Source organism: Xiphophorus maculatus, chromosome 22 (assembly GCF_002775205.1).
Source record: "Xiphophorus maculatus strain JP 163 A chromosome 22, X_maculatus-5.0-male, whole genome shotgun sequence".
NCBI lineage: Eukaryota > Metazoa > Chordata > Actinopteri > Cyprinodontiformes > Poeciliidae > Xiphophorus > Xiphophorus maculatus.
The window spans coordinates 16,304,003-16,318,263 of record NC_036464.1 but is presented as its reverse complement, the minus strand read 5'-3'; the positions used below and the strand labels follow the sequence as shown (position 1 = coordinate 16,318,263).

Sequence of the window (14,261 nt, the reverse complement as noted above, 5' to 3'; positions counted from 1 at the left end):
AGAGAGAGGAGGGTGGCAGTGGGAGTAGGTTAAATGGACGTGAAATGCTTTTGACAGTCACTAAAAAGTGACAAGTTGCAGCAGACAGCAGCAGAGAGCCCAATAATGGAGCCACAAGAGATCAGAGAGGGATACCTTGTTAAAAAGGTAAGAACATCGACATAAAAATACACTTCACCTCCTAATATGTTGTACACTTCAATCTACCACTAACATAAACTTCTTTTAAGAATTATTTTCAGACAGGATTCGTAACACTAAAACTTCAAGCTTCATTTTGGTCCCATTAAATGTAAATACAAATGTTTAGCCTTGAGATTCAAACAGTGCACTGTTGTTTCAGAGAAAGAAAAACAACACGTGAGTTGTACGCTTTATGCATATGTCGCTAACGTACTAATATGGACTTTCATATTAAGAAATGACAACAGCAACTCTGACAAACCAAACGACCAATATATTGAGGACATGGGTGTGTACACATAAGCACTGGGAATGCATACTGAATGTTGTAGCTTTGCTTAGACCAACATTTGAATAGAGGAACAGATGTCACAAAGTCCCAGCGCAACACAGAAATGCACACTTCTGTTCTGTAGTCAAAACAGAAGCTCAAGTTCCTATTAGAGCTGAAAGTAAAACATGAAATTCCCCTCTCGTTTTTTTAGGTTTATTCAGCAATGTTGCATCCAGAGAGAAGAACTTCATAGTCAAACTATGCAATATGTACCAGTCAAGTAAAATCCACAATAACACAGCAGAGTTAAGTTTGACTTCTGGGACTAGATGTGTGTGTACACACAATTCTTAAGCCATTTTCAATAAACACATTGACACTTTTTTTTTAACACTACCTACACTCATATGCTTTTCTTCACTTTGAGCAAGGTGTGAATTTTGCTCTCGACCCAACTAAAATGTCAAACAGTGGTGGAGTTTTCACTTTGAGCTTTTTGCTTGCATGGAGTCAGAAAAATATTATTTCCCTGTTTTCATCAGCATGTGTTTCTTTCAGTAATTTAAAGCTGTGTCAGATTAATTTCAATTCAACATTTGTTTGAAAACTTTTATCTGAAATGTAAATTATTGACTGGTGTCACTTATTGTTTAACTGAAAGTATACGAAAGTATATGTCTCCCTTCATGAAAAAACCTATTGTGCAAGCAGGTGATTAAAGTATGAGTCTTTATTTAGTCATAGAAATTAAGGCAGGTTTAAAAATCAGCGTCATAAAAGGGTGTTACATAAAATTCTGGTGCTTGCTCAAACAAATAAAATCCTTCAGCTCTAATTGAAAATGTTCAAGCAATACAGAAAAGTTGCATTATACCATCCATCTTCTATACCTGTTTAATCCATGCAGGGTCTGTGAGGCTGGAGCCTATCTCCATCAGTCAGCAGGCGAGAGGTGGGATATACAGCCTGTCAGAGCAACACACAGACAACTAAGCAAGTACCCTGTCAGATTTTAAGGCAATTTAAAATGGTTTGTTAAACCAGCATGACTTGAGAGTGCATATGAGAACCAAATAAACATGTAACTGTGTGAGAGAGACAGGAAGTCTCACATACATGTGAAGATTACCCAAACTACCTCCAGAGACGCTTTTGTCCAAGATGTGAACTTAAGGTCTACTTGCTGTGAGGCAGCAGTGCTAAACAGCTAAGAATTAGTATCAAAGTGTCAGGAGGAAGTCTGATAAGTCTTGCCTGATATATGAACAGTTTGTGCAAAGAGTCTTACATCCTCAACTGACAGTCAAATTAAATACACAAATGTCCTGAACGGGCTAAAAATATTGCAAACTTTATCAAATATATTTATTTTCTTTTTCTCTCTTTTTTCTCTTCTTTGTTGTCTAGAGTTGTGTTCCAAGAGAATGATTAATACAGTCGATTAATGATAAGAGTGCTGTCTGTCTAGAATGCAAAACTGACCACGTATTCCTGTGCACTTGATTTAGCAAGAATACGTGTGAAATTCGTATTCACACGTATTAAATTAACTTAATTTAATTAACAGAAGTACAAATTTTCATGAAAGTACAGGAATGCTTCCAAGTGTCATTGTGACAGCGAAGGATCTATTTTACATGTGTTAAATATCACTATTGTTTAAGTATTTTCTAAGCAATATGCTTTTTAGAAAAAATAAATAAATATCTGCTTGTAAAAAAAACCATTTTTGTTCTATTAGAGAATAGGGAAAAGAGAAAGCTGCAAACCTGACATGATTAGTCTAAAACCAAACTGAAAATAAACAACATAACATTTATAAACAACACTATCATTCCAAGACTCTCCCTGGACACTTTATCTGAACCTGTAAGTCTATGCACTGCGTTGAAAAACTAAAGAATTCTGTCAAAAGCAAAAAGTACGATCCACAAACTTTTGTGAGTCGACGGGCAGAATAGGAAGCAAGACGCATGCCAACAAAAGTTGTGCTAAAACAGACATTAAAGCATTTACTTCAAACACGCCACACCTCACGAACAGCTCCATCCTTTGTCAGTGCTTTTGCACTTTTTGCTCAAGGCTTCCTGTTGTATTAAACAATCCTCAGGGTACAGTGCTGAACTCCTGGAGTGCAGTGTGGGTGGTGTTGTCAGAAGATGGTTTGGATTACTATAAAAAGAAAACAGATCACTCACCGAAAGGGATGATCCCACTGAAAGGAGCAACCCTCATCAGTCCCTGTCAAGATTTTAACAAGAGAACGGTAAGAAATTGTCAGATAATATCATCAGCTACAATGTAAAACAAGGGCTGCAGGATTAGACCTGTGAGAATAATCATTATCACTGTTTAGCACTGTCAAAATTGAGACGTTTAGTAATTTTCTTCTGAACTACTATTTGCATTAGCGGATTATTTCTCTTTGTGTAGAATAAAATGTTTAATCAAGAGAATCCTGAATCTTGAAAAGTGCAGCTAACCGAACTTGCTTGATTTAGCTGGTCTTCAAGATCACTACAGAGAGGAAACAAGATCACTTCTTTCAAGCCTCGCATGTGGAGGAGAGAGAACTTTGGGTCAAGGACATTAGGAGAACCTTATCCTGCTTGAAAGATGGGAAAAAGTTTGCTAGAAAGTCCACCAGACGCTCCATTCGCCTGCCAGAGACAGTCAATCTTGCGTAAGTTAAATCAAATCTTGTCGCTTTCAGAATAATTAATCAGAATGACAAAATGAGTGGTAGTTATTTTGGAAAAAGACGAGATATTTACTGCAGTCAAAGCACTTGACGTCAGTAAATAAAGCTAAGTTGCTAATTTGATACAGTGCCTTGAAAAGTACTCATATTGCTTGAATGCTTTAGTTGTTGTAACCTCTAGCCTTATTGTATTTATTTTGGATTTCATGTGGTAGGGCAAGAGAAAGTAGAGCATCGATGTGATGATAATATTTTTAACAATTTCTACAGATAGATATGAGTTATATTTGTATTCAGCCTGTTTTAGCTACTAGAAGGGGTTAATTGTAACTCTGAAAGACCTGCAAAGATCAGAACAGCTCAGGGGGGAGAATTGGTTGACACAATAGTTATTAGTTGTGCCTTTCTAAGAGAGTGGTTAAAAAGAAGACATTTTTGAAAGAAAGTCACAAGATGACATGACATCAAACCGAATGAAGGGGGGAGCCACAGACCTGCCCCATTAGTCTCTATAATAACCTATAAATTTATAAGGCTAGAAAAATATAGCCTTATACCTTAAACCCATGGTCAAAAGTGAAGAAGTCTTTTGGAAGAGAGGTGAAAGGTCATCGAGAAATAAGCCAAGAGGCCTACTTTTGTTTCTGGTTTTACTACATAATGTAACCTGGGAAGCATATCTTTTACAGACTGCAAAATCGAAAAAATTAAATAAAATGAGACTGGGAAGAAAATTCACTTTCTAGCAGAAAAAATCACTTTAACATTTGGTAAGAGTCACAGTGGAATTGTTTGTACGAAAACACATATCACAGATGCTATCCTCTGAATCATAAATCATTTGAGCTAGCTTGTGCAAAGAAACAAACATTTGTAAAAAATATTAATGTAAAAAATATTCTTGCCTTTTCTTTCACTTTACAATTATGCTCTACTTTGTGTTGATCTAATGTATAATTTGCAGCTGAAACATAAGAAAAAGTTTTGGAAAAGATCAATGAGGATTAAATCACTTTTCAAGGCACTGTTAGAACAATATAGGCTCTTAAATTATTCAAATATAATAATGCCTGCAGCCTGATTGGCTTAGCTTCACTGCTTAATCGTTTGATGCTTAAATGTTTTAGATTATGAAAATTGAAGGTGAAGGTTACTGAGCTGCTAAGTGCTTGTGGGTATTGACAGAAAATGTAATAATAATCCTGGTTGTGTTTTCCTAGTGAGCTGTATGCACTGATGAAAGACCAGGACGACGGAGTGAAGGAGTTAAAACTTGAGCAAGATAATCAAGTTTTCAACCACTGCTTCACTGGTATTGAATTCTAAGTTCTTTGGATGTTACCATAGGTGTGCAGGAAGGTTTATTTCTTTTCTTGACCCTTTTTCACCGCTTCTTTATTTTTGGCACAGGTGCGACGGTAGTAGAGTGGCTGATTTCGAAAGAGAAGGCAAGAAATAGGCCGGAGGCACTCATGTTAGCAACGGGGCTTCTGACTGAGGGCTTTCTCCAGCCTGCAGATGACCTGTCAAAGGAGGGGGCAGAAGGCGGAGAAAATACAACCTTCTTAGATCAGACAACAGCTCTCTATTACTTTGTGAGTTCAGCTCCGGAAAACGTACTAACAAAAACATGTCTTGATTTAAACAATGTATGGATTCTATGATTTGTTTTGTGTGTGTGTGTGTGTGTGTGACAGATAAACACAACATACCGTATAGCATGACATTGAAATAGGAAGAAAATGATGTATGGTTTTCAAAATTTATTATCTATAAATATCCATCCATCCATCCATCCATTTTCTGTTCACCCTTGTCCCTAATGGGGTCGGGAGGGTTGCTGGTGCCCATCTCCAGCTACGTTCCGGGCGAGAGGCGGGGTACACCCTGGACAGGTCGCCAGTCTGTCGCAGGCAACACAGAGACATACAGGACAAACAACCATGCACACACACACTCACACCTAGGGAGAATTTAGAGAAACCAATTAACCTGACAGTCATGTTTTTGGACTGTGGGAGGAAGCCGGAGTACCCGGAGAGAACCCACGCATGCACAGGGAGAACATGCAAACTCCATGCAGAAAGACCCTGGCCGGGAATCGAACCCAGGACCTTCTTGCTGCAAGGCAACAGTGCTACCAACTGTGCCACTGTGCAGCCTATCTATAAATAATTATTCAAAAATCGTAGCATGCACTTGTATTCAGCACCTCTTATTTTGAAAGTTTCCACCCGCCCCGATCAGGACGACTAAGGAACACACCAGATATACAAAGGAATAAAATTGTGCAGGAGCTTAAAGCAGGGTTGTGTCATAAACTAATATCCAAAGCTTTCACACATCGTATGGTGTCCAATCCATCTTCCAAAAATGGAAAGGATGTGGAACAACTGCCTGGCAAAGAGAGTGATAGTCAGAGAAGCCAAGAGGTCTAAGGTAACTCTGGTAAAGCTGCAGAGCTCAGGTGGAAGAATCTGTTAACAGATACAACTCTTAGTCAAACACTGCAAATATAGACTTTGCCAGAAGGGAAGTCCTGAAAGAAAATCTGTTAGAGATTCTAAAAGATTATAATGGATGTTCCCTTTTCAGCAGGACAGTAAAACTACAGTCAGAGTTACTATGGGAACAGCTAATAGCTAATGGCCCTGACCACAATCCAAACACACCAAAATTGCTGACTGACAGTCTCACATTAAGTCACAATGAGAGTTATTTGTACTTTTGGTAATAACTTGAAAAAATGTGGAGAAAAAAATCAATAAATAAAAACTGAAGCAGTGTCAATACCTTTGCCAGGGACTGCTCACATTGTGGGTAATATTTATGTCCATCTTTGTCCTTTCAGACAGACAGTGGGTTCTTCTGTGAAGGCTACTCCAGTGACGAAGATGTTCTGCTGAAGGATGAATTCAGGGGAAACATTATAAAACAAGGCTGCTTGCTCAAACAGGTGAACTGGTGGCACAACAAAACTTGACTGCCACTGTTCAATATTCCCTTGGTGGAAAACACCTTTCATACACATCTCAAACACATAAAATCAATTCCAGTTACTGAAAGAGGAACTTAGTTTTGCATTCAAATTTCTCAGGGTTAAATTTAGCATTTTGATATTATGTATTATAAACTTCATTGTCTGATCACTATTTATTTTATCATAGGGACACAGAAGAAAGAACTGGAAGGTACGAAAGTTCATACTTCGAGATGACCCCGCTTATATGCACTATTATGATCCTTCAAAGGTAAATGTCTTGGTTCGGTCTATGCTGCGTAAACTCAAATTTTGCACAGCATGACACTATTTTTTTCTCCTTCCTTATTGTCAGGGCGATGACCCTCTAGGCTCAATACATCTCCGAGGAGCTGTGGTTACAGCTGTAGAGTACGTGCCTGACGGTGGGTGATGTATTTTAGTGTTGGGATGTAAATATAGCTTTTCAAATGAGACAAAAAAAACAGAACTCAAGTGTGCTGTCATTATAGTATATATTTATTTTTGTTATTCATTTTAACTCCTCTTTTGTTTCTATCGTTTCCTGGTTTCAGCCAAGAAGTATGACGTTGATGGCAACCTCTTTGAGATTATCACTTCAGATGAGACTCACTATTTCCTGCAAGCTGCAACATCTGAAGAAAGAAAGGAGTGGATCAAAGCAATACAGACGGTGTCAAAAAGTGGAAAGTAATGAAAGCAGTGAAGCAACAGGGGAATATCTGTCAACCACAACTGCACCGACACTGATGTTCTATAAAACCTTTATGCTCTTGTCTTTCATTGTTAAGCAAGTAGTGAATTTTGCTTTTATACACACGTTACATTTATGCTTCTTTATGCTAAATTAATGGCAATTTATATAGGAGAAAAAAAAATTCCTGCATAAGTACTATCTATTAATACCAGACGAATATTTTTGAAAAGCACTGTATGTGTTTGCATAAGTTAGAACTACAAGTTAAATGGACACATGCTTTTATTTGTGGAGATGCATATCTCTGTCCTTTACATGAACTACTTAAATAAGCCGGTTTGCAGAGCAGCGTAGCAACAGTTGTTTTTTTTTTCTAAACCAGTTTCACACCTAGAATTGTCTCAATTTAAATTTGCATGCAATGACCGTAAAAGGTACTTCCTTGGAACAACAAACTGTTTTAACCTATTTAGATCTATTCTTAATTCACACTAGTTTTACTTCCTCTTTGTTCAGTTTCAAAAGTCTGAGATAGTTGCTGTCATCACGCAAATGCTTAGCTTCTGGGTGTGAACAAAGTCAGAGTTGCATTGTGTCTTCACCGTTGCACTGCCACTTTTTAGCAGTGCAATGCCTGCTGCATTTGTGTGACAGTTTATCAGCCACAAAAATGACTAGTTTGAGCTGGAGCATGACTAGATGGAAAAAAAAACCCACAGCAGAGATGACCACTTATTTCAACAGCAGGTTTAAGGACAGCTCAAAGTTGTTCGCTTGCAAAGCAGTAGCTTCAGACAATACTACTTGTTTGACTTCTGGTTTGCTTTAAATGTAAGTACAGAATATGAAAAATAAGCAGTACACATCTGTTTGCCTGTCCTGTAAGATTTAAACATATTGGGGGCATTATTAATTGTGTGAACCTAGCCTAATTTGTGAACAGTAATCCCACATCAAACTAAGTACATCAGGGGTGTACTTAGTTTAAAATACAACTGTTTGCTTATTTGTGCTATTCTTTTTGAAGCGAGTGACTAAATGCTTTGAATACATGATAAAGTGGCAATATTTATTTGAATTAAATCCACATATAATTTCTGTTAGAGGTGACCGATTTCTTTTGCTGGCATTAGTTTTAACCACAACAACATCTTTTGTGAAGAATTCATGGTAGTTCAATGAGGCATGTCAAATGTCTTGAATAACATTGTCACGTCTATGCAGCCAGACTCGCTGACACCTAACACCCACTGACGTTCTCAGATAACGTTTCAGCTTTGTGTCAAAATGCTCTTGATTACAGACTGCTAAAGCACACAGCGCAGGCTGTGTATCAGACCGCTGACAGTAAGCAAATAACGATACAGAAGTCTGATATATCATATAATTGGAACCCTGGGATTGAGTGGTTTGCAAAGATTTTTGCAACATTTGGCTGTACAAAACAAAACGAAAACAAAAGCAATGCATCTCTGTGAGCATCTTGGAGGCTGCAATGACAACTACTAACGCTGTTAATTTTATTGCTCATTCAAATTTATTGCTTTCTGTATGAAAATTACTAAAAAAAATCAAATTAAGGAAAACTGTGCAAATCATTATTTTACACTATTACGGGCTTTGTTTTTAATACAATAAAACAAATTAGTACAATAATGATGCAAAGCTTATGCTCACATGCTTGTATAAGTTTTATATTATCTTGAAAAACTTTGACTCCAGTAATTTTTTTATTTCAGGCAGTAAATCATTCCACAGTTGTGCTGCGCTTACTGCAAATGCATTATGGTAACTTACAGAGGATTTTTAAATCTAATGCTTACAATAGGTTTGCAAGAACTCCCTGGTCTATTATTTATATCGTCACAGTTAACAAAAGTCAGTTTAGAATTGCACATATCTACAGCTTCAACGATCTATAAATAAAGAAAATAAAAACATATTTATTTCTTAATTATTTGGTGCAGAAAACTGGTTAAAATTGTTCTATTAACCGGGTATGCATGTTTGTGTAATATATGCTAGCAGGAGACAGGACTGTACATGAAAACGGATCACTTATTAACCAGTCAGTCTACGAACACAAAGAAGACTTCACCAAAACTGTCAGCAGATGGCAGTATTACCCCATGATGATTACTCAAAGTAGTTATAAGGTCCTTTCTTTGACTCCTTGTTTCTTTGTTTCATAGAAACCCTGTGTGTAACCCGTTTTGTTTCCAGCAATTTGCACAAACGTTTGTGGTGCATTTGTATCCTAAAGAAAAACATATGAAACTCGATGCAGAAATGTATATGAAAAAAGTAAATAAATATATTACAAATCACCAGGTTAAAGCTATACTATAACAATGTTGAGGACAATCTGAAGGATAATAAAATATAAGTCAGCAATGACGACAGAAAAACGCTGCCTTTAGCATTCAGATTGCGTTTGACGCAAACCGGAACTCCGCCCCAAAACCAACCCGGAAGCAACGCCCCCCAAACAAAGGTTCCGCCTAGCCACTACTTCTCCCATCCCAACCTCAGGAAAGCACTATAAATGTAGGCAGATTAACATGCCGTACTGCAAAAAATATATAATTTGTTCATTTAAAAAAAAGGATAAACTCTACATGAAAATACTTCAAAATTATAAAACAACCAAAATAATGCGGTGACATTTTTAGATGCGTGACATTAGCACTGTTAGTGATCCACTTGTATACGCTTCAGCTGTGCTAATGGAAGAAAAACAATAAACCATAACAGAAAAAACTGTTAATCCGCCATCATCAGTGGCCACACTGACTAGCTTGAGGGTTCACGGCATTCAATTCATTTTTAATTTATTTATTTATATATATATATATAGCACCAATTCACAACAAATGTAATCTCAAAGCACTTTACAAAGTCATTTAATTTCAATCACATGTACATTGCAATTAACAGTAGTTATCAAACAGTACAGTTTGCTCAATTAATTATTCAAAGTAATTTCAAAAGTTTACACCAAAAGAAAGCCCACCAGAATCAAGTCAATGACTCGCAGCATCCATTCCTCCTGGACCAGCACATAGGAACAATTGCTTGCATTGTGTCATTTAGTCTATAGAGTAATCCCTCATACTGACCATGCATGTACCGAAAGTGGAGAGGAAAAACTACCCTTTAACAGGAAGAGACCTCCAGCAGAACTTGCCTCATAAGTGGCAAGTATAACAGAATGAAACAGCTGAACTGATATACGATTGTTTTTGATGTCCATGAAAGTAAAATGTCTATATACACACACAATTTGTACAGCAGGTAGAGAGTGTAGTGAAAAAAGCAGTAATTATTACAGCCATAATAAAATGAAGCTTCTTGGCTCGTTACAATGACTTTCAGAGAGGTACTGCTTTGATCTTTTGTTATTTCCGGAAGGCTTCCCTGATGTGAATTAGACATTCCTCTCTGCATGCCTTAAGTAATCCATTTGCTATATCACTGCAGTCTATTCATGTTTACCAATGAGCTTTCAGGCCCAAGCAGTAATTGAAAGACGTGATTGACAAAGATTCAAATCCCGCTGCTGTCTTAGTTGGTGAAATTGTTATTGATGGCCTTGGTAGGGCGTTGCTATGTGATGAGAATGTGTCGTCTTGTTTACTTATGCTCATAATCTTTCATGCTCTAGTGTAGAGTTGCCAAAGCACTCAATGCATTAGACAAGAGGTCAGGCAGGTACAGGGGAAATCTCTAACAATATCTACTGCATATCACTCAGGCAGTACAATCCCCTGATTGTACAATCCCCTGTTCTGTAAAGATGGATGTTCTGCCTTCATACTCTGATATGAAGGCACTTGTCCAAGCTCACTGCATTCTACTGCAATTCTATTGTTCTTTTGATTACCATTAAGCAGCCTTTGCAGTTAAACAGGGAGTTGTCCCTTCAAAACAAAAGCACCAGTCGCAGGCAATTGTCCACTAATCAGCCTGATGGATGGAGAGTGGTTACAAATGAGTGTTTAAGGTGGTTGTATTCACACAAATGAAATATGTAAATACATTTCCCTTGTATTTACAAATAAATCTAATCAGGAAGATGCTATCAACCTCCTCCCTGAGTTTCTAAGAACATATTGAAATGGCTGATGCACGTGTTGAGTCGGACAAAATGTTCTCAGCTTGCCTGATGGTCGTCTGCTCAAAGAGATGTTGCTGGGAGAGTAGGCCAGGAGTAATAATAATCTTGCCTGCCATCGATAACAGACTAAACTGGGAAGTTTATACCGTACCTGAAAATGGACCTGTAAAAAATATCATAATAGTTTTAGAAACACCAAACAATCAGAGGTGTCTAAGAAAATAAAAAGCCTGGTGAACCTTTGCTGAAACACTTGCTACATGTGTGCGTCAGCTAAGATTGCTAGTATCCATATGGACACCTAAGTTCATGTGTAAAACTACAGTGTACATATTAACACAAAAATATTTCCAACACCCTTGGCACACTGTTGCATATCTGCCTTCTATATTTCATTTGCCTTAGCAAGACATCCCACCATGGGTAATGTTAAGGAAGAATAATTTATAAATTAACTTTGGACAAAACGTTTGGCTCTCTTCTTCCTTAAACTTCCGGGTCCTCTCAGCGGGCGACGTGCAGCCACAAGGAAACAACAATGCGTGTTGACGTCACAGAGTTACAGAGTTTAATCCCATACAAAGCAACATATGAATCAACAACAAAGCTGCAGAGGAACAGAGATATGCATTCTTTACCTTATACAGACAAAGACAGACAAGACAGACCAACAAAGACAAAAACAAAGACAAAGACAAACAAAAAAACAAAGACGCGTCTTTGGAGAGAGTGATGCAAAAAAAAGCAAAATAGTGGCAGCTCTCTGAATTTTTACTCCTGTACATGAAGTCTTATACTGAAGGTGTGTCTTCCCTTTTTAATATATTCAATTAAGGCATACCTCTAGTTGGCCAAATGGAAGCTACCTTGGACACTCAGAGAAACTTAGAAACTCCCCCTAATTTACGCCAAAGATCAAAGGCCATTTGCTCTCTGATAAAACAAAAGAGCCAACAGCTGCGTCCTGGCCTCCTGGATTCTACGGTCATTTGAGCAAAGAAAAAACATGAGATAAGATTTCACAGATACCTGTGAAATCCGAAGTCTCTCCCGTTATCTCTTCCAGGCTCAAGTGTTATTGCCCTGCAGTAGATGCTAATTTTATGGCCTCCTGTGCTCTGACAACACAGTGGGAGGCCCATTGAGAGATCTGCATTTGGTTCCTGTTGTCCGAATGCTTGCCCATCTGGTTTAATTTTAAATCCTTAACACAAACCTGTTCAAAATTAAGAAATTTGTTCAAAATAAGAATGTTCAATATACCTTTTACACATGCCGTAAGATTAACTGTATTAAGCACTAAAAATAATCATTTTTCCTCAACAGTAAGTAATGCTCTTAAATGATCTTGCTAAGCATTTTGAACAATATGATGCTGTTTGATTAATGAAGAAGCCAAGCTGGCATTGATTTTTATGATATGTCAAACATTTCTTCCTCACAATGGAACATAATTTAGCTTTTCTAAGAAACAAAAGACTTAGAACCTTCAGTGTTACAAAAACTGTGTGTTCACTTTTAGTATAATATTCACAATATTATGTTGGTAGTGGTTAGGTTTATATATTAAAAGATGATTGAAATGTAATTACTTGCTACATGGCAAAACCTTTATTTTTTATAATGAAATAAATTACAGTTTCCATAACAATAACTCAATATAGACAGATATGAAATGACAAGCTCTTTCTTGCTCTAAGCCTGCAGGGGGGCTCAATGCAAACAGAATTTAAAAGCAGCCAGTTTTGACATGGTGAAGCTACTTGATGTCTCTGAAAAGTTCAGGCTGTTTTTACATTAAACTTTTAACTGGATCATGATGTAGCACATGAATGAAGGCGTTTGTGGTGTCAGTTGTTAAGTTTCAAAGAAAACAATTGCAATAATGACAAGTTGTATAACTGGTCCTCACTTAAAAAGCATTTTCTGTCTGTTTCAAAAAAATGTTGTGCTCTTTTAGTATAACTTTTGATCTGAATAGTGAATGTTTCATAGTGCTGTATGCTCTTCACTCGTACCCTGTAAAAAAAACTTATATATATATATATATATATATATATATATAATAAAAAGGTTCTTGCTTTTATTCTTGTGCTCAGTTTCACTTTCAAACTTTTTTGTGGTCAGACAGTGATGCATGTCATAATCGTTCCGCTTTTCAAGTTATGACTCATGCCATAAGGCCCCACTTCTCATAAAGTGTTACTAACTGGGTCACAGAAGTCAAAAGAGTAGTCTAGTTAGACCCACAGCAATGTTTGGTCCAATTTCCTTCCATTCACTGCAGTTAATCAAATTGGTTGTGAAAGGAGGTTGTAGCAGGCACCATGTATCCTACATGGTTTATTATGCCATAACCTTTATAGTAGCTGTGTAATAATTAAAGACAATTTCTGCAACTAAAAAACTGACAGCAGAGGTTTATATTCCTATTGTTGTTTAAACAATGCCAGCTCTTACTGCAAAAAAGTACAGGGGCTTCAGGGGCTGTTATCAAAGAAAACATTTATCCATAGATAATCCTTTGAGATTTTCAACAATTAAAAAAAAATGACTCAGATGACATCCTGTCAAAGCGACTGGATAACAAAAAGAAAAATGAAAAAAATGTGGCATTATATCAATTAGAATAAGTTTGTCGTTAATTTTATTGCCGAGTGCTTTTACACGGACATGCCGGGTAAACTGTAAATAAAGTGAAAACAAAACGTCAATGCTTAGTATCGCAATATTCAATAAACACAAACTTAAACATAGATTTAGGAGCTAGGCTTGACTTGACTAACTGGTTATAAGGCTGTACTTGTCTCTATTTTTTCTCCATGTAAAAAATACCACCCAGGTGTCAAAGTTGCTACTCCTGTCATATCAATAATTACTTATTTCATTCATATGGTTCTTACAGAACCTCAGTGAAAACGTGTTTATTATTATTAACTCTGCTGCAAAAAACTGATTGAAAGTCGATTTATTTACTGCATGTTTATGTCTGTTAAGGTTGAGATGGAACTGAACATGAAAACGGCCCTTTATATCAAATCAAATCAAATTTTATTTGTATAGCACATTTCAGCAGCAAGGCATTTCAAAGTGCTTTAAACCATTCAGACTACGAACACAACAGAGACACAATTAAAACTGTCAGATGACTTAATAACTCAGAAATAGTCCAAATTAGGATGCATTTTTATTTCTTTCCTACTTATGGAAAGTTTCTGTTTATATCATAGGTTTGAGGTGCCTTTCTATCCTAAAGAAAAATATATAAAACTTCAGATATTTCACAAA

General features: G+C 36.9%; 1 protein-coding gene across 2 annotated transcripts; it reads left to right on the top strand.

Annotated features, from left to right (window-relative positions):
• Positions 1-6: 6 nt before the first annotated feature.
• Positions 7-7,954, top strand: plek (pleckstrin). Of its 2 annotated transcripts, XM_023326903.1 has the most exons (10): positions 26-147; positions 1,365-1,409; positions 2,568-2,723; positions 2,959-3,140; positions 4,379-4,470; positions 4,569-4,753; positions 6,010-6,114; positions 6,326-6,409; positions 6,494-6,563; positions 6,714-7,954. In XM_023326903.1, the coding sequence occupies exons 3-10, from the start codon at positions 2,664-2,666 to the stop codon at positions 6,851-6,853; spliced, it is 918 nt and encodes a 305-aa protein (XP_023182671.1). In that variant the 5' UTR covers positions 26-147; positions 1,365-1,409; positions 2,568-2,663; the 3' UTR covers positions 6,854-7,954. The 2 variants fall into 2 exon arrangements, with proteins under 2 accessions (XP_005809600.1, XP_023182671.1); XM_005809543.2 differs by lacking the exon at positions 1,365-1,409 and having other exon boundaries at positions 7-147.
• The last annotated feature ends 6,307 nt before the right edge of the window (positions 7,955-14,261 follow it).